Below are 19,664 nucleotides of genomic sequence, written 5' to 3' on the forward strand. Positions count from 1 at the left end.
CCAGCATCTCTGGCAAATCTCGCCTTTAGCAGCTCAGTGGTTTTTAAGTTACGGTGTGAGAGCAGAGGACTAGCTCCAGAAGCACCCTTCAAACAAAATCCAGTCCTGACCAAAACACACTGCCGGTGCTTCCAGATACATGCACATTTCATCACTGCTCGCTCCAGGTAACCGCAAATGTACAAGCCCGCCGCTTCCCCCCACCCCCACCCCCGAAACCCATCAGCCAGGGTCACAACCCCCAAACCAACCGGGGACTAGCAGCAGAGTCTAAACGGGACTGTGCAACAAGGATATTGATAAAACCGTATTAAAAAAAGTAGAATCAGACGAACTGGGAGATCAGCACGATTTTTCTCTTAGATTACCTGTGACCAGGTTTGTTTAGGTGCCACCCCCCCCAGCGCCTCATGTGGTCACACCCAGGCGGGTCAGAGGCGTCACCTTCCCGACCCGTTGGGGTGGAGGCACTCCCGTTCACCCCCGCCCCGCTCCCGCAAAGCTGCCTGCGGCGGCCAGAGCCCGGCTCGCAAAGCCCCGGCCCGGGGAGCGGGGGGTCCCGGGGAGCCGGGGGGGGGGGGGGGGGGGGCGGGGAGCGGGGGCGCCCTGGGCTGGCCGGCCGCCGCGCCCCGTGAGGGACCGGCCGCGGCAGGAGCGGGCGGCAGCGGGCAGTGGAGGCGGGCGGCCCCCCGGCACAAGGCGGCGGCGCGGAGGGTCCGGCCTGTGGCGGCTGCGCTCTGCGAACTACGCCAACTCGCCCAGAAGTTGAGACGCCGCTTCACGGGCGGCCGGGGAGCTGGGGGGAAAGGACGGCAGAGCTCCGTACCACGGCGCAAGGAGCCACCTCCCCCTGTCGCTACCTGCTGATGAAGCCATCCCCATCGCCGTCGCAGGTCTGGAAGAGGCGCCTCATCCTCTCCTCCTCGCCCGTGCTCGAGGTATCGCTGCTGCTACTCCCGGCGCTGCTCGCCTCCGCTACGGCGGCTGCCGCCATCATGCGCCCAGCTCCGGAGGAGGAGGAGGAGGAGGCGAGGCTGCCTCAGGCGCCCGGGATTCCCGGTCCCGCCGCGCCTGCAAAGTGCGAGCGGCAGCACAATGCCGGGGCGGGGGCGGGAAGCCCCGCCGCGCGCGGCCCCGTCGAGCCCAGGCGCGGCCCCGCGGGGGCCGGAGCGCCCTGGCCCGGAGCGCTGCAGGCCCGGGCCGGCCGGGGGCCGCGCTGCCACCGCCGGGCGCCCGGGCTCGGGGCGGGGGGAGGAGGCGGCAGAGGCTCCCGCTCCCTCCCTGCGCACGCCATCACCCTGCGCCCCCCTCGGCCCATCTCCCCGCCGGCTCTCCCGCTGCCGGGAAGCACAGCGGCGCCGGAGCGAGCGGCCCGGCCGGGTGGGCGCTGGCTACCCCCCGGTCACGGTGCGCACCCCGCCAGCGGCCGCCGAGTGCTGGGCAAAGCCTCGCTCGGTCTGGCGGCCCGGGGGTCACCTGCTGCCCCTTCCGCGGTGCTGCGGCCGGTTGGACCCGGGCTGTCCGGTGGAAACCAAGCGGGGGCAAACTTCAACAAACCCAGTGTTTTCTGTAGCTTTCTGCTTACGCTTAGGCGGTTTGACGGGGTGCTGGGCCGGTGACAGCGTTCTGGGGCACAGCACCAGCTCCTCTTGACACATCCAGTTCCTTTCCACTGATCAAACTTTACCTGAAAACTACATCATTGTTTTTTCTGCTCCAACAATTCATCACCAGATAGTGCTCTGATTTTGTTCATGGCTTATACTTCTCCCTGGCTTCTCTGTCTCCTTGGCATTTGGAGTAAAGGTGTTTTCTTTGCAGTCTACATGTTGCCAGATGAAAAAACGTTTTCATCTTGCATGTATAGAACAGCTTCATTTCCTTTAGTATTTTTGGCACCCTTTTCAACACCTACTTAAGTTTTAATCAGTCCTTTTTTTCTTACTCGTGAAAAGAACTGATACACCAATGGCAGCAATGGCAGTATCTTTTATGTCTGCTGGAAATAACGTATTTTGAAACAGCCTAGAACAGCTTTTTCCTGTTTCACAGTAGCATGTTTCTTACTCCCATCATCCTGAGATTAATTAGGTCAGCTAAGTTTCTTCCTAACCTACTTCTGTTTATGAAAAAAATACCTTGTTATTAAGGGCATGCATTTCTCTCATAGTATCAGATATTATCCTTCTCCTATGACTTCAGTCTTTGAAGACACCTGGTACTTCCCACATAACAACTTGGTCTTCCTTGTTGTTGACAGTGGCTCATGGATATGTAAAGTCAGCAAAGTTATCACACTTCTCTTGTTGCACAGTCCCTTTCAAGTATAATAACTGATGGGAATAGTTCTGTTAATATGTATTGTATCTTGATGAAGTAAGTCATTACAAAGTAGCCTCTGTAGTGTTTTTTTTTTATTAACTAAAACTACTTGCAGGTACAAGCATGCATACACTCATATTCTGTCAGTCTCTGCAGTTTTCCAAATCGGGTTGCTCACACTGGTTCTTGCTGGATGACCAGAGCACTGGGTTATGGAGCCAATGCACTTCCATACCCTTTCAAGACAATGACAGCAGAGAATAATGCAAAGTACCCTTTCAGACTGTAGTGTGTAAGCTTGGAAGATTTACATCATGTCCCATCTTTTGACCTACAAAGATCTTACTCTTAGTCTTAGCACGTGCTGCTTCTCAGTCCTGTATAGGATGTTGCTTGTGTGTGAGACTTAAGTTTACTGCAGCTGTTTGTTTACATTGAGTGTTGGATGAGCTGGGCAGCCACAAGACCATTTTCTTCAGCCAGATGCCATAGACACCCATACACAAGAACTCTTGCACACATTCTGCAAATATATCACATGTTTCTTCTCATTAAGTATATTCTTAACACACAGAGCCCTAGAACAGCATTTCCTGACAAAGCCACCAATACCAATGGAGCAAGATTGGATCCAAAATACAGCAATGAGAACCAAGAACGACCTCCCTCCACCCTGATGCTATCTACCAAGGCCACCAAGCTCTTAACCTTTTTTTCTTTTTTTAAACTAATAACCCACACCTTCTGTAATCTAGCTAAATATCCCAGTTGGCACTTTTTATCTTTTGTTCTTATCTGCATGTTCCATGCAGTTGCTTTCTTTGCAGATCAGGAATTCATCCAGTCCTTACATTCTCTCTGCTCCTTGCTAATGACCTTTCTGAGTGTTTTTTTTTTAAATTATTATTATATATTGAGTATCTCCTGCTAGCTTTTCCCCTTCTGTGGGATCAGTTGCAGTTAATTTTTGCATCTTCAAGGTTATGTCCCAAGAAAACCTAGTGCAGTAGTTTCTGACTATTCCTAATGAGAAATCACTCACAGTAGCTCCTCCTAGCTGATAGGAATGGCTAATACCCTAGCTGTGGTATGGCATGCAAGACAGTAAAACCAGCTGAGCTTGCTGGCTTGTATTGTGATCCACATCTAACTTTTAAAAAGATGTATCACACTGGTTGGGAAGCAGCACTCTTAAGCTGTAGTTCCCAATATTCTGGTACCCGCAACCAAAAATTTGAGTTTCAGATGGCAAAAAAACATGTTTAAAACCGAGAACATGCAGTGCAGTAGAAGGTACAACCCTTCCTGAAGTACATTTTCGCTGTCCCTCTTAGGAAGGGTGTGTGATGCCCAGAAAGTTACAAAAGGAGAACGAGGAAGGAGACCTCCATACTGCTGCAGATGGTAGCTCTTGGAAAATAGGCTTGATATTACTCAAAAGAAGAGTGTTTGTGGTTTTCCTTTTCAAAACTGGGATCTCAGATGTCAATCTGGTTTTTGTTTCTTTTTTCATCTAAGTTAAATGAATCTATAATTTTTCAGTATTAGATTATTTTCTATAATCAACTTTCACAATAACCTGATTTCCAAATGCAAACAGGCAGTCATTGTGAAAATTAATAACAATGCTGTAGTAGCAGCTGCATTTATTCTCCAATATTTATACACACCAAATCTGAGATCTCTGAAAGATAAGCATGAGACACCTAATTTCCACAGCTGCTAGACTGCTGAGACTTCCCACCAGATTAACAGGAGTTTTAAGCTCACGTGATCTCTGAAAGTCAAGACTATCTCAAGTTAGGTGTTGAACAATAGAAAATGAAAACCATTGTGCGCCTCTCAAAATTTAACTACAGATGGTTTTGCAGAATAAAACTGCTAAAGTGACTCTATGTAGAAAGCTGCCAAATCACCAAAAGTAATTGCCCAAAAGAGAGAAAAATTCCCTGCTACACAGCTTTCAGCTGTAGCACTCTAATATTAACCTCCTTCAAAACCAACACACAAAACAACCAGCAACTTAGGATTTCAAGCATTAAGTTTTAATTTAGTAATATTCCATTAAACAAGGTAGCCAGGGTATGCAACACAGAACTTTCACAGCATCAGGAGTCCAATTCCCCAGAATACCACCCCTTCTCTTTGCCAAATATTGCATCCAACCATTTTCCAGCTGTGACAAATACACCTTCTAGAGTTCCCTGTTTCTCGGAGAGGTTCTGTGGTAACAGATATTTCCCTGTAAACTGACACACTGTCATCCCACACTGAGAGGAAAGCCAGGTTCTTTTAGGGGTCAGTTAAAGCTTTATTTTCTTAACAGGATATTATTAGTACAGCACAGAATTTGTGATTAGAGTGACACGGGATTTCTACAAGCAGAATCAATATAATACAATCTGTAAGTAAACATAATATGGAATTTATAATACATCTTAACAGTTTATCATCATGCAGATCCTAACTTTACTTAGGACTTCTAATCACCTGGACCCTCTGTAGATCAGGTCAGATCTTAATACCTGGTTTGCTGTATCAGTATAACAATTGTAATCTAGACTCAAAAGTCATATAAAAGAATACATGTCAGTCTGTGGAGGAAGCAGAGGACGGTGGAGGTGTCCCTGGCTGCCAGAGGGACCCGGGTCTCGCTGTCCAGCAGCAGCTCAGCTCCAGGTTCCCGCTTAGGACTCATAACTGCTTGATTTTATAGACAGTGTTCTGGGTGGTTACGCCTCCTGGTCTGTGATGGGGCCATCACCACCACTGGCTTGGCCCGGTGCCTGGGGCCTTCAAGGCTGTTAGGGAAGGGGTAACATCTCTGGTGCCCAGGGACCTTGAGGCTGGTGGAGAGAGGGAAGAAGAAATCTGTTTGGTTTTTCTGCTTTGTTCACAGGACTTTCAGGGCCTGATAACGAGGGAAAGCAAACGAATACGTGACCCCCTTGGTCAGAAAGAATACCTGCTTGCCTTATAAAATGGCATTAGTTACACCAACCACACTACCAGGGGTCAGGAACAGGGGGTGCTGGTCACATAGCCCTGTAAAGACTGTGCAGTCTGGCAGGCTGTTTCGCTGATTTAAACCAATTTGCTACTCTTTCCTTTTTTTTAGCTGTATTTGGTAGTTAGGCCCTGGACCATACTTCAGTGGTAGGACAGCAATGTTCTGCCCTTGCCTCAGCCAATAAATAGAAATGTGGCAAGAACAAGTAGCTTCTTTTTCTTTTTTCTAAATACATGCCAGCACCTCCAGCCACATTTATAAACACAGCACATTTTAAGAGTTACTAATTACCCATTATTCAGACACCGATAGAGTGATGACAGAAAAATGAGACTATAGCAGGAACAGCTGGGAGGTAGTGCCAAGTCTGGCACGCTTGGATCTGATTTCTCAGAAACCTCAATATACCTGAATTCTTTGTATTTGATGCACACTTGTGTCTGCCAAATGAAGAAATGACTGTATTCCAAGAGAATCGTACATATCAGGCATTAGGAGAATGTTACAAATATTACAGAAAAACAGTCTGGTTTCAACCCAGTTAATAAAGTGCAACCATTTAATGTCCCAAGAGGTTTTTGTTTGGTTTGTTTTGTTGGGTTTTGGTTTTTTTGGCTTTGTGGAAACATCACTTTCTGTGGAAGTTTTGCATATGTATTTTGCAGGCATATGATTTGTCAAAACGAAACAAGGATGTGCTGCCATCAGTCATGTATTTGAAAACTGCTTGGCTGACTGATCTGTCCTACATCTCAAGCTGTTTTTCCCAGACGTGATCCTTGACGCCTCTGGAGCCCAACGCATCTTTGCATGCCAGCTGAGGTACAGCTGGGAGCAATGACGGCTGCTCCCTAGGGGCTGGGGGAGCCAGGGGCGGCGGAAACTGCCCAGGGAGGCATGGCAGCACCTGGCAGCCAGGGCTGGACCCCTGCCCGAGCCAGTGAGCAGGGCAGGTCAGCAGCCCACAGCTCGGGCACCTCCCTCGGGACAGCCAGGGCCAGGCTGGGCCCTGGGCACATGGGTGGGCCTGGCTTGGCCACCAGGCACTTGGGTACCATATGACTTTGCACAGGTACTCCACACTAGTAAGATTCAGATGATATGCCCATGTCTGTACACTTTAGATAACTCTGTGTCTAGCCTATGTAATCTGTGCCCAACCTGTATAATAGCTAAGTAAAAATTATTTCCTGTGTAAACAGGGTTTCAATTAGGCAAGTGAAATTAATATAAATATTTTGTTTTCTATCACATAACTTACAAATGCATATTTTGGATGTTACTGTAATGTAGATCAGAGGGGTGTCCTGGTTCCAGCTGGGGTGCAGTTAACTTCCTTCTCGGCAGCGGGTGCAGCTGTGCTGTGGCTGTGCTGTGCGAGCAATGCTGACAGCACACGGGTGGGTTTGGCTGCGCCCGGGTGGTGTCTATCCTCAGTCAGGGACTTCTCAGTGTCTCAGGCCCGGCCAGCGAGAGGGCTGGGGGGGCACGGGGAGCTGGGAGGGGACACAGCCGGGACAGCTGGCCTGGGCTGCCCAAAGGGATATTCCACACCATGGGACGTCATGCTGAGTCTATATAAGCTGGGGGAAGCAGGAAGAGGGGGGATGTTTGTGTTACGCCCAAGTAACCGTTACGTGTGATGGAGCCCGGCTTCCCTGGGGATGGCTGAGCACCTGCCTGCCCATGGGAAGCGGTGAATGAATTCCTTGCTCTGCTTTCCTTGTGTGCGTGGCTTTTGCTTTACCTATTAAACTGTCTTTATCTCAACGCACGAGTTTTCTAACTTCTGCTCTTCCGATCCCCTTCCTTATCCCACTGTGGGGGGAGTGGGCAAGTGGCTGTGGGGTGCCTGGTCGCCAGCCAGGGTTAAACCACGACAGTGGGTTAGTTAGCTGTTTAAATTGCCCCAACTGCTTAGGTATTCAGACTGAAGATTTTGACGCACAGAAGGATTGAAAGCAATGCCTGGTGGTATCAAATGATTGATTATCCTTCATTTCAGTAGGGTTCAGATAAAGACTGTCTTTGTTGATTGGTCTCCACTGTAACAAAATTTAAAGTAAATGACAAATAATGTGAATGTAAAGAAATATTATTTAAAATGTCTTCATATACAGCAAAGTGCATTGCTTCCAACAGAGATGTGGTTTAGCTTGGATGTTGCCATATGATATTGCCCTGTCTCTGAGGCCTCCTACCACTCTCGTTCTGAAGCCCTTCATGAAGGCATGTTTTGGCAGTGAATGAGGGCAGAGAAAAAATTAGTGTCACTTGTAAAGGAGTGGCAATGAATAAAAGAATTGGTTCCATTCATCCCTAACAGAGGTGCATAGTTGGTTGAATTTTGATTAGAACTTATTCTGGACTTGATGCATTTTTTAAGTCTTTCCTATGTAATAAGGACTGTGAGCTCACGCTGCAGCCTTTCTGTTCAGAAGAACAGGATTTGGATTTCTATCTTCTACTCTGCAAAGTTTTCATTAAACTTTGAGAAATTTAGCATTTGAGACTTTTACGCCTTCCTTAATGTTTGGTTTAAACTCTGCAAAAGGTTTAAACATTATTTAAGGAAGGACTGAGAGCAGACAGATAGAAGCACATGTGAATATTTATCTACACATACACTGATACACCATTGATTAAACTGATCAATAGACTTTTTCCCTTATGCTTCAAAAAGAAATAAAAATTGAAGTAAATAAGGGCAGTAGAAGAGACAGATGAACAAGAAATCGTGTATCAATACATGATACAAGAGGTAATGTAAATAGTGAGGAGGCAGTTATCCATATAGAGCCCACATCAGCGGCAGAAGTTCTGGGGAATTATCAGTGTCTACACTTGTGTGCAGTAAAGCAACAGATGACCATTTTCACCACAGGTAATTTATTAAACAAATATCTCCCATTATAATTTCATAGCACTCATAGTTCCCTAAATATCTGTAAGTATGTAACTCATGTTATGGGAACATCAATAACTGTAACAGCCAATAGTACAAATTTACTATAATGCCTAGAATAAAAGCATATCAGAATGTCTTTTTTGTAATCAAGGAACTGAAAAAAAATATAAATCTTGTATACTTTCACTGATTTGATCTTGCAGAATAATATTAGCTTATCAGTGATTCATGCTTCGTATTTCAGGAGATAACAAGTCTTACAACACTAAAATCTTACAAAATCACAAAAAGACTATTTTGTAGTCAAATCTGACACAATGCACACATATTAGTACATGTACATAATGACACAATTAGTACATATAGGATAATTTTGTTTCATAAACTTACTTTACATTCTTTTTCTCTCAGTAGTGTCATCTTTTGCAGAATTTTATGGTATTCACAAGAAAAAAAGTATTCTGCAATGTAAAAAGAGGCCAGCAAAAACTGCTACATACTAAAAGTGCCTCTGAAGAGGGTGAAATAAGAATGCATAATTGTATTTGAACATGCAAATGTACTTCACTGTAAGACTGCTGCTTCTTAATGATTCTCATAAAAAAACATATATGGACATTTGGATATACGATGATAGAAGGAAACAGTTCTTTCTCCATGAGCTATTTGTTTTGTGTAAGCCTTAGCCAGAGGCTTCAAGGTAGAAGGTATTTCTGAGGCCAACCATGAAAAGGATTTTAAAAAGTCTTACAAGTTTTTAATTCTAAGAAGAAAATCTGCAGCTAGTAACTTTTATTGAAAGAAAATGTATAAAGGATATTTATAAACCACTATGTCTAAGATCTTGGATAGAAACAAAGACAAAAACTGTTTTGTATGTTAAGTTTTTCAGAATGATCTGTTTTATGTTCCTTTTGTGCTTCTACATTTAATATGGACCTGAACTGGAGCTAGAATGCTAGACTGGGTGAAGATCTGGCTGAATGCAGAAGAGCGCTTCCTTTGCTTGAGGGTCTGTCTGTAAAAGTCTTTTCTGAAGAGCCTGCTAGAAGATATAATTAATGGGAAGCTGGACCTGTGTCATACCACCATGGGGCATTCCCTGTCCCATGCTAGTATGGGCGTGTTTGGATCCCATGTGCTCCAGAGAATATTCATGTTGCTTCCCGGGGCTGTCGCCTGCACACAGGCCAGCAGGAGCAGGAGGGCAACTTCAAAGGCGGTCCAGAATCACCCTTAGTGTTTTTGGAAGTAAATTCAACAAAACAGGCTATCACTTTGCACAGAGACCCAAGCCACGAGCTTAAGGCACAATTCTGTCTTCGTTCTTTTGTCATACACGCAGTGCAGATTGCCATCGTTAGTTACCAGGGCATGGGACACCTTGCAGCATGCAGTATATGGGTGACAACTCCTTATCAGGAATATCTTCCTTCAATGTAACTGTAGCGTGGAACTACTCTGTGTTCAGTAAATTTTGTCACCTAAATGCTGAATCCTCTGTTTTGTATCAGCTCTTTGGGAAGAATGGTTTATTGGCTGTTTTTTTTAGGTATATTTATAGTGAAAATCTATAGCAAGCAGATAGTTTAATTCATGCTTTGTATGCCAGCACTCTGCTCATCTTTACAATGTGTTAAATTCAAATGCTCACTGAGTCAGGCTTCCTTTCATTTCATTAGAATTTTATGAATTTCTGTGTTAAACTCCTGGAGATGGATTAACCTTTAGTGTAATGCTACCAACAGACTTACATTAGCTGTGAATTCAGGCTGCGACTTTATTTTCCAGCAGGAGTATATAAAAACGATTCTCTCTTTCTCCATGTGTATATACCCTCAGTGTGTGCTTTGATTCATGTCTTTTTATTTGAGCAACTACACTTACTAGCATCGGAGAGTCAACACAGCAATGAAAGAAGCAAGCTATGTGTTAAGGAATTTGTTATGCAGGATGCACTTAGGCTTCATCATGCTCCAAACTGTATAGATGAGATCTAACATAATGGCCGGTTATTATCTCTGGGAGCTATTGTGTACACAAGATTGAAAATTGAGATGATAATAGAGTCTGAGGAATGATTTTGTGGAATCACATGCTTTTTTGTAGGAAGGCAAGATGATGCTGTCACAGGAATTGGTAACATCTGGGTTCATTATTAAAGATTTCTGATCATTCTCAGATGAATTATGATCTCTCATTTGTTACTAAGGAAGATAAGATGAATTCTTATCTTGTTCAGTTAAAAGAGTTTAATTTTTCATCATAAATGTGATATGCTTTAACACAACAGTGAATGTTATGGAAAAAGCATTAAGTACTTCAGTTGAAGATGTACAGGAAGGTACCTTGATTAAAACCTTGAGAAAATTTTAAAAGTAACCTTACAATAGTGAAAAACATCCCACAGAACAATGTTCTTCCATTTTATATTGCAATTTCATATCTAGCTGACATTGATTTTGAGCATACACCACTCCACCGTTCATCATACTTCAGACACGAGCAGAGGGCGCTTTTGCCACCTCCCAGTCGAGCGAGGAAGGCCGGCTTCACCCTTCCCCTTCCACGTCCACTGAAGACTGTGACAACACGTCACACCTCCCACCCCACCGACTTGTGGCACGTGCCCCGAGGGCGTTCGTGACTGGGAACAGCCCTGCGGCGCCCCGGGCCGGGAGCTCGGCGCCTGCCCCACGGGGACCCGCACCTCTGAGTCCGAGGAGGGCCCACGCCGCAGCCCCCCCCGGGGCCTTGACAGCCGCTGCTGCAGGCCGGCGCTGAGGAGCGGCGGCAGGCGGCAGGCGGCTACCAGCAGACGGCTAACGGCCGCGGGCGGCGCGGGGCGGCGCGGGGCGCGGCGGCGCGGGGCGGGGGCGCACTGCCCCCTCCCGCCGCCGAGCGGCCACTGGGGACGCGCCACCGCTGCCTCGCCCCGCCCCTGCCACCGCCACCGGTTCCCGCCGCGGCCCCAGCGCCCTGGGGGCGGAGCCTCCGCCGAGAGGGCGCCGGCGCAGCTCCTCTCGCCCCGCCCCGCCCCGCCTACTGGCGTCACGACGCTGCGCTGGCCTGGCCCCGTAGTGCCGCTGTCCCGTCGAGCCAGCAGCGCTGGGTTTCCCCCCGGGTTCCCTCGCTACCGGCGCTCGCCGCGTCGCCGTTCCACCTGCAGTCCCTGGTCTGCCTCCGGGCGTCACCCTGGGCTGTCGGCTGAGGTCGTGGAGCCATGTCGCGGCCTAGTAGCGTCTCCCTGCGGCAGCCCGTCGGGCGCTCGGGGGGCTCTGGTACCCCCGCCGCGGCCGCCTTCGCCGGCCCTGTGGCGGGCCGCGGCCGCGGGAAGGGGCTAAAGGATATTTGCGTCGACGAGGAGGTGGAGATCGCAGTGAACCTTGCCCTGGACCGGTTCCGGTACGGGGAAGAGAAAGGTGTGTAGCGGCAGCCCGGCCGCGGGGGTGGCGGAGGGGCGCCCCGCCGGGCAGGTGCGCCTGGGCGGGCCGGCGGCGGGGCGGGCGCTGGGCCGCGGGGGGCCGGGGCGGCTGTGAGCGCCTGGCCTCGACAGGGGAGGGGAGGCGAGGCGTGGAGTGCGGGTGACAGACGTGTAGGCCCGGAGGCGCTTAATCGGTTCAGTGGTAGAAGCCATTCCTGAGCTCCTTTCGGCCTGAATGAGATGCTTGCTTGCCAGCTGCTGGAGAGGGCCCAGCGGAGGGCTACGAAGGTGATGAGGGGACTGGAGCATCTCCCTGATGAGGAGAGGCTGAGGGAGCTGGGGCTGTTTGGCCTGGAGCAGAGCAGACTGAGAGGGGATCTTACCAGTGCACACAAACACCTTAAGGGTGGGTGTCAGGAGGATGGGGCTGGGCTCTTCAGTAGTGCCAAGGAACAGAACAAGGGGCAACAGGCACAAACTGCAACACAAGAAGTTCCTTCTGAATGTGAAGAAAAACTTGTTTACTTTGAGGGTGACAGAGCCCTGGAACAGGCTGCCCAGAGAGGTTGTGAAATCCCCTTCCCTGGAGATTCTTGGAACCCACCTGGATGTGATTCTGTGCAACCTGCCTTAGGAGAACCTTCTTTAGCAGGGGGTTAGACTAGATGATCTCCAGAGGTCCCTTCCAACCCTGACCATTCTGTGATTCTGTGAACCCTGAATTGTGTACAGGTGTGAAAATACAGCACTGCCGTTAGTCCCCATTGTTCACAGGAAAGGGTATAAGTTTAAGGATTGAAAAACTTGTAACATTGAGATAATATGTCAAGAATACTGCGTGTTTTGCATTGTTATGTTTGGTTTTTTTCTATTATCTTTCTAGAAATGGAATTTCCTTCTTCTTTTACAAGTACTGAAAGAGCATTTGTTCACCGGCTCTGTCAGTCCCTCGGACTGATATCTAAAAGTAAAGGGTAAGACGGAGTCTGATTTTGATTTATTATTTTCTAGTTTTGGTGCAAATGTATGAAACTTCATGACTAGCATTAAAACTATCTGTGTTTCTAGCATATCCTGCAGTGTTGCAGGGAATAGTACTAGAGAAAAAAATGTAAAAAGTAAGATTAAAATGTATATTTGCGCTTTGCTTTATGTCTCCTTAAAAAAACTTGTGACATGCTTAGTGTGAGATAGCTTGCCCTTATACTGTTTTGTGGATTTCATGCGTGCATAAAAAAACCCTTTTCATCAAGATCTGTTCTGTTTTTCATACACTGTTGTGTGCCCAAGGGTTTTGCACAGAAGCTTATACCTTGACAGATAAGGTATAACCTAGAGTAGCATGTCCAAAAGAGTGCTTCTGTTGAGAAGTGCAGAAGAGGGTTCATGTGCAGGTATGACGATGTTTTCTGTTACCCTGCTCTTATCTTTGGTAGAGAAAGTCTGTGTTCATTGACCTGCTGAGCTTTCATGAAAGCTGAGAATCTGGTTCCCTTGGGAATTGTCGTGGTTTAACCTGGGCTGGCAACCAGGCACCACACAGCCACTTGCCCACTGCCCCCACAGTGGGCTGGTGGAGGAGGTCATAAGAGTAGAAGTAAGAAAACTCGTGAGTTGATATGAAGACAGTTTATAGGTAAAGCAAAAGCTGTGCATGCAAGGAAAGCAGAGCAAGGAATTTATTCACCACTTCCCACGGGCAGGCAGGTGTCCAGCCATCCCCAGGAAAGCCGGGCTCCATCACGCGTAACGGTTACTTGGGAAGATAAACACCACAACACCGAACATCCCCCCCCTCTTCCATCTTCCCCCAATTTATATAGACTCACCATGGTGTCATATGTATGGAATATCCCTTTGGGTAGTTTGTGTCAGCTGTCCCGGCTCTGTACCCTCCCAGCTTATTGTGGGCCCCTCCCCCCCAACCCTCTCACTGGCAAGGCTTGAGAAACTGAAGAGTACTCAGCTTAGTATAAACATTACTTAGCAATAACCAAACCCATCAGTGTCTTATCAACATTGTTCTCACAGCAAATCCAAAGCACAGCACTGCACCAGCTAGTAAGAAGAAAACTGACTCTATCCAGGCTGAAACTGGGACAGGGTGCAGGTGGCAAAGAAACAGGAGAGGGGAAATTCCAGGAAAAATCCAGAAAGATGGAGTGTAATGTATAACCTCTGTGTGGGTAGACAGTTGTAAAACCATAGCAGCATTTGCTGTACTTCATTTTTGGTGGGACTTCATGGTTCTTGCAAAACTATTGTAAAATGCTAGTTCCCTGATCTGTACTTAATTAGGCTGAAGAGATGACACAAAGCTGAACATGTCGCTTTGTGTTGTGGCTTAAACCCCCCTGAGAGGCAGCTGCTCACTCACTCCCTGCCTGCCCAGATGGATGGGGAGGCAAATCTGGAGGCAATGTAAAACTGAAGAGTTGAGATAAGAACAATTTAATAATTGAAATAAAATCAAACAAAACCAAAATAATAACAACAACAACAGTTATAACGAAAAGGAGGGAGAAGGGGAGATGAATGAAATCCTCTCACAGTGGGAGGAGAGGAAAGAAAAGAACGATGCACAGTACAATTGCTCCCCACCTGCTGACCGATGCTCAGACAGTCCCCAGGCAGCAGTTGGCAGGCCCCAGCCAACCTCTCCCAGTTTATATACCGGGCATGATGTTCCATGGTATGGAATACCTTTTTGGCTACTTCAGGTCAGCTGTCCTGGCTGTATTGCCTCCCAGTTTCTTGTGCCCCTCCAGCCTTCTTGCTGTTGAGGCCTGAGAAACTGAAAAGTCCATGACTTAGTATAAATATCACATAGGAACAACTGAAAACATCAGTGTGCTGTCAGCATTGCTCTCACACCAAATCCAAAGCATAGCACTGCAGCAGCTACTAAGAAGAAAATTAACTCTATCACAGATGAAACCAGGACAGTATTCACCCCTTACTTCATACTATTTACGTCATGATACATCTTCCAATATATCACCACCTTTCCTGTCTTTTAACAGAAATACACAGATTGAATTTCCTTTGTCTATGGACCATCTCTCTAAAGTCCATTGAATTAATTTAGTCCATGATGCTGGGCTCCATCTGTTGTAACAGTCTTTCAAGGCAGGGAAGATGGTATGAGGTGTTGGATTGTTTCAATTTGAAGCCAGTTCTGGTTCTATTATGGCTGCACTGATCTGGTTTCACCAAAGTCATTCTTTGTTGGTGTGGCTATTGAAAAGGAGTCAGGTTCAGCTCTTCAAATCCAAAGTGGTAAAGATGGGCACCACAAGGCAGCCAGTGTACTAGTCGGCATATAGAAGTGACAATATATAATATTAAGTAACAATTAACATCACACAATTCATTCATTGGCTGTTTTCACCTGAAATCAAGTCCCCTTGAGGCACATATTAAACTTCCTTAACCTTCCACATCACCCACCAGGTATTCCCAGGTCCTTGGGCAAAAGCAATCCCATAATGGGTTTGCCTTTGCCAGAGGCAGGAATGACCCAGACTGTTTTCCCAAGCATATTTTTTAAGGTGTACTACAGGCACTCTGTCCCCTTCTACAGTATGTACAGGCTCTGATTGAGCAGGGCCAGCTCCACTGGCAGATCATCTGGTGTTGACTAACCAGATGGCTTTTCTAAATGTGTTTTGCAGTGTCTGCTTCCAGTGTAGTCTTCAACAGTACGTTACATTGTTCAGTTTTCCCAGAGGCTGCTGTTTGATAGGGAATGGGATACACCCACTCAGTGCCACGCTTTTGGGCCCAAGTGTCTATGGGATTGTTTTAGATATGAGTTCTGTTGTCTGTATCAATTCTTTCTGGGGTGCCATGTTGCCACAAGACTTCTCTTTCAAGGCCTAGGATAGTTTTTTGGACTGTGGCTTGAGGAACAGTTGCCAGCCATTCGGAGGTTGCTTCCACAATTGTAAGGACATGGTGCTTCCCTTGGCAGGTCTGAGGGAGCGTGATATAGCCAACCTGCTGGGGCTCCCCATAGTTACATTTTACACATCATCCTCCAAACCAAAGACGCTTTAACTGCTTCGCTTGCTTAATTGCAGCGCATGTTTCACATCCATGGATAACGTGTGCAATAATGTCCATGGTCAAGTCCACCCCTCAATCCCATGCCCATCTGTTGCATCTCTTCCTTGATGGCCTGAAGTGTCATGGGCCCACCGAGCTAGAAATAATTCACCTTTATGTTGCCAGTCCAAATCTACCTGAGCCACTTGAGTCGTGGATGCCTGATCTACCTGCTGGTCGTTTAGATGTTCTTCAGTGGCCCAACTCTTTGGTATGTGAGCAGCTGCATGATTTACTTTTACAACCAAGTTCTCCACCCAGGCAGCGGTATCTTGCCACAATGTGGCAGCCCAGATGGGTTTACCTCTGCGCTGCCAACTGCTCTGCTTCCATTGCCGCCACCACCCCCACAGGGCATTTGCCACCATTCATGAGTCAGTACAGAGGTAAAGCGTTGGCCACCTTTCTCATTCAGCAATGTCTAAAGCCAGCTGGATAGCTTTCACCTCTGCAAACTGATTTGACACACCTTCTCCTTCCGCAGGTTCTGTGACTTGTCATAGGGTCTCCATACGGCCACCTTCCACCTCTGATGATTTCCTACAATATGGCGGGTCCCATCAGCAGACAAGGCATATTGCTTCTCATGTTCCGGCAGTTTATTATACCGTGGGGCTTCTTCAGCACGTGTCGCCTCTTCTTGGGGTGACATCCTGAAATCTTTACCTTCTGGCAGGCATAATCACTTCCCAGATTCCTGGATGACTGGGATTTCCTGTTTGAGCTCGTTGTGTAATTGGCATGATCCACTTACTCCATGTAGCATCAGTTGTGTGATGTGTAGAGGAAACCCTCCCCTGAAACATCCAGCCAGCACCAGCAAGCCGGGAGCCAGGAGGAGCTGTGCTTCAGTACCAGTCACTTCCAAAGCAGCTCAGAACCCCTTCATAAGCTTCCAGGAACTGTTTTTCAGTTGGAGCAGAGCGGGCCTCGGATCCCTGTATCCCCGACTCCGAAAGCCCCGGGGTTGACCTCGAGTCTGCCCTGGTGCTTTGTGCCAGAGGCTCCAGTAGGGCCGTTCTCCCCGGCTGCGGTGTAGAGCACATCCTTTACATCTTTCCCAATCCAAACTGGCCCAAGAGCTACTGCTTGAACTATCTCCCATTTAATTAGTTCAAAGGCTTGTTGTTGCTCAGGGCCCCATTTCAAATCATTCTTCTTCAGTGTCACATGATAAGGAGGGCTTACAATCAGACTGTGCGTTCTCCAAAAGTCCATAAACCTAAGAAAGTTTGTGTTTCTTTCTTGGTTGGTGGAGACACAGCTTCTATTTGTTTATCGCATCTACTGGGATCTGACACTATCCATCGTGTCATTTTATTCCCAAAAACTGGATCTCCTGTGTGGGTGCCTTGACCTTGTTTTATGGCAAAACCAGCTTTCAGAAGGACTTGGATTATTTTCTCCCTTTTCTCAAAACTTCTGTTGCTGCATTGCCCCATATGATGATGTCATCAATGTACAGCAGGTGTTCTGGAGCCTCACCCTTCTTCAGTGCAGCCTGGATCAATCCATGGCGGATGGTAGGTTGTGTTTCCACCAGGAAACCAGAACACTCGATATCAGATCTTATTCGAGTGTAGTGCTATTTAAGTGCAGTTCTGCTTACAATGTGATGGCAGTCTCCAGAGTGGTATAGCTGATTTTTGCCGTAGATGCCTGGGGCAATAAATTTGGCTGACCTTGAGTATTTTTGCATGCTATTTGGGGAACGTGAAGTGTTAGAAACCCATGCAGGAACATGCTTGGGTTGAATGGTACCCATGCTTAACAGTAACTGGTAAACCCTCCTTGAATCCTTGTTGATTCTTTGTAGAATTTTGTTAAGTGTCTCTGAGTGGCTTCCTAGTAAATTCTGTGGTATTTTTCTTGGTTGTTTTCATAGAATATCTCGAGTTGGAAGGGACCCATCAGGATCATCAAGTCTAACTCCCTGCTCCTTGCAGGATTGCAGGCAGGATTGCCTACAACTAAACCCTATGATTTAAAGCATCTTCCAGACACTCCTTGAACTCTGACTGGCTTGGTGCTGTGACCACTTCCCTCTCAGTGAAGAACCTTTTCCTAATGTCCAGTCTGAACTTCCCCTGACAGCTTCCTTCCACTTCCCCATGTCCCGTTGCTGGTCACCAGAGAGAGGAGATCAGCGCCTCCCCTCTGCTGTCCCCGTGAGGAGGATGGTAGGCTGCAATGAGGTTGCCCCTCAGCTTTCCCTTCTCCAAGCTGAACATCCAAGTGGCCTTTGTTGCTCCTTGTAAGTCTGGCCCTTGAGGCCTTTCACCACCTTGGTCGCCCTTCTCTGGACACAGTCCCATAGCTGATGTCCTTCTTATACTGAGGCACCCAGAACTGACACAGTACTTGAGGTGGGGCCCCACTAGTGCAGTGTAGAGTGGGACAACCGCTCCCTGTTTTTGTTTTGTGGGTTTGTTGTTTGTGGTTTTTTTTTTAATGTGTAGTATTCAGGGTGACTTGAAGGTTGAACAGTAGTTGAACTGAAATTTCAACAGCTGAGGAAAAGCAAATACTTACCTGGCAAGGCAGATACTGTATTTTTTTCTTTTGGACTATAGTAATACATTGCACACTTAGGAAACGTAGTTTTCCTTTTGAAAAAAACTTAAGTGTTCTACTCATGCTTAGTCTCCCCAGATTTCCTCAGTATTTATGCTTGCAATAACTTTTGAGTTGGTCAGACTCGAAAAGCTTGATCATGATTGGCTTTCATCGCTGAATTTCTACATAGAGTACAATTTGGTTGTTAATATTCATTACTGTATCTGTACTTGTTGCACAGAGGGGATAAAGAAGGGAAGCTGTTGCGTGGGAACCATAGGACAATATTTTGTTTCCTTATTTTTTTCCCTTGAGTTAAGCAAGCATATGTTAAATACTTACAGAAAACTGACTATAAACTCTTCATAGCTAGTATATTTTTCTGTAGACTGTTAGCAGTGTACTATGTTGCATCTGGCTGGGATGGAGTGTTCCCCATAGCAGCCTTTGTAGTGTGATGTTTTGTATTTGTAGTCAGAACAGTTTTGATGGCACACCAGTGTTTTTGACTACTGCTGAGCAGTGCTGGCAGAGCCTCAGGGCTCTCTCCAGCTACCCCCTATTCCTCCAGTGAGGAGGAGGGTTGCCAGCAGGTTGAGGGAGCTGATCCTTCCCTTACTCAGCACTGGTGAGGATACACCTGGAGTACTGTGTACAGTGCTGGGATCACCATTAGGAGAGAGATGCGGACATACTAGAGAGAGTTCAGTGGAGACCCAACAGGATCATGAAGGGACTGGAGCATCTGTACTAGGAGGAAAGGCTGAGAGAGCTGGGACTGTTCAGCCTGGAGAAGACTCAAGGGGATCTAATCAATGTACATATATATATATATATATATATATGAAAGGAGGGTGCAAGTTGATGTAGCCAGGCTCTTGTGAGTGGTGCCCAGTGACAGGACAAAAGGCAGTGGCACAAAATGAATCTGTTCTTTCTCAACATCAGGAAACACTTTTTCACTGTGAGGGTGACTGAGAACTGGCACAGGGAGATGGTAGAGTCTCCACCCTTAGAGATACTCAGAAGCCATCTAGACATGGTCCTGGGTACCTGGCTTTAGGTGGTCCTGCTTGAGGAGGGGGTTGGAGCGGATGACCTCCAGAGATCCCTGCCAACCTCAGTGATTCTGTGATTCTGTGCTTCTAAGATGCTGAGATACATACTGAAGACTGGGAGCATAGTCATGGGAAGCATTGCAGTTTGTTTTTCTAATTCTGCTAATCTTTCCCTGGACACGGACATTCAAGTACTGTTCCAGCTTCAGTATTTTTGCTACTCTGAAATGTCTTGCATTGACCAGGAGCTGAACCTGAGCTGAGAACTCAGAAAGCAGT

The 19,664-nt window shown here is 47.1% G+C and overlaps 2 protein-coding genes across 3 annotated transcripts in view; one reads left to right on the top strand and one right to left on the bottom strand.

The window, feature by feature from the left end:
• The window catches only part of MCC (MCC regulator of WNT signaling pathway), a 230,775-nt gene extending 228,365 nt beyond the window's left edge, over window positions 1-2,410 (bottom strand). The window contains exon 1 of one of the 2 annotated variants that reach the window (XM_055698403.1): window positions 861-2,410. In XM_055698403.1, the coding sequence (XP_055554378.1) occupies window positions 861-997 (137 nt within the window). In that variant the 5' untranslated portion in view covers window positions 998-2,410. The remainder of the gene's footprint in view (window positions 1-860) is intronic. The other variant, XM_055698402.1, reaches the window with a different exon arrangement.
• An 8,874-nt stretch (window positions 2,411-11,284) lies between these two features.
• YTHDC2 (YTH N6-methyladenosine RNA binding protein C2) overlaps window positions 11,285-19,664 on the top strand; it is a 39,457-nt gene continuing 31,077 nt past the window's right edge. Inside the window, exons 1-2 of the mRNA XM_055698907.1 lie at window positions 11,285-11,662; window positions 12,548-12,638. Coding sequence (XP_055554882.1) covers window positions 11,464-11,662; window positions 12,548-12,638 — 290 coding nt within the window. The 5' untranslated portion in view covers window positions 11,285-11,463. The remainder of the gene's footprint in view (window positions 11,663-12,547; window positions 12,639-19,664) is intronic.

This window comes from Falco cherrug, chromosome Z (assembly GCF_023634085.1).
Source record: "Falco cherrug isolate bFalChe1 chromosome Z, bFalChe1.pri, whole genome shotgun sequence".
NCBI classification, from domain to species: Eukaryota; Metazoa; Chordata; class Aves; order Falconiformes; family Falconidae; genus Falco; species Falco cherrug.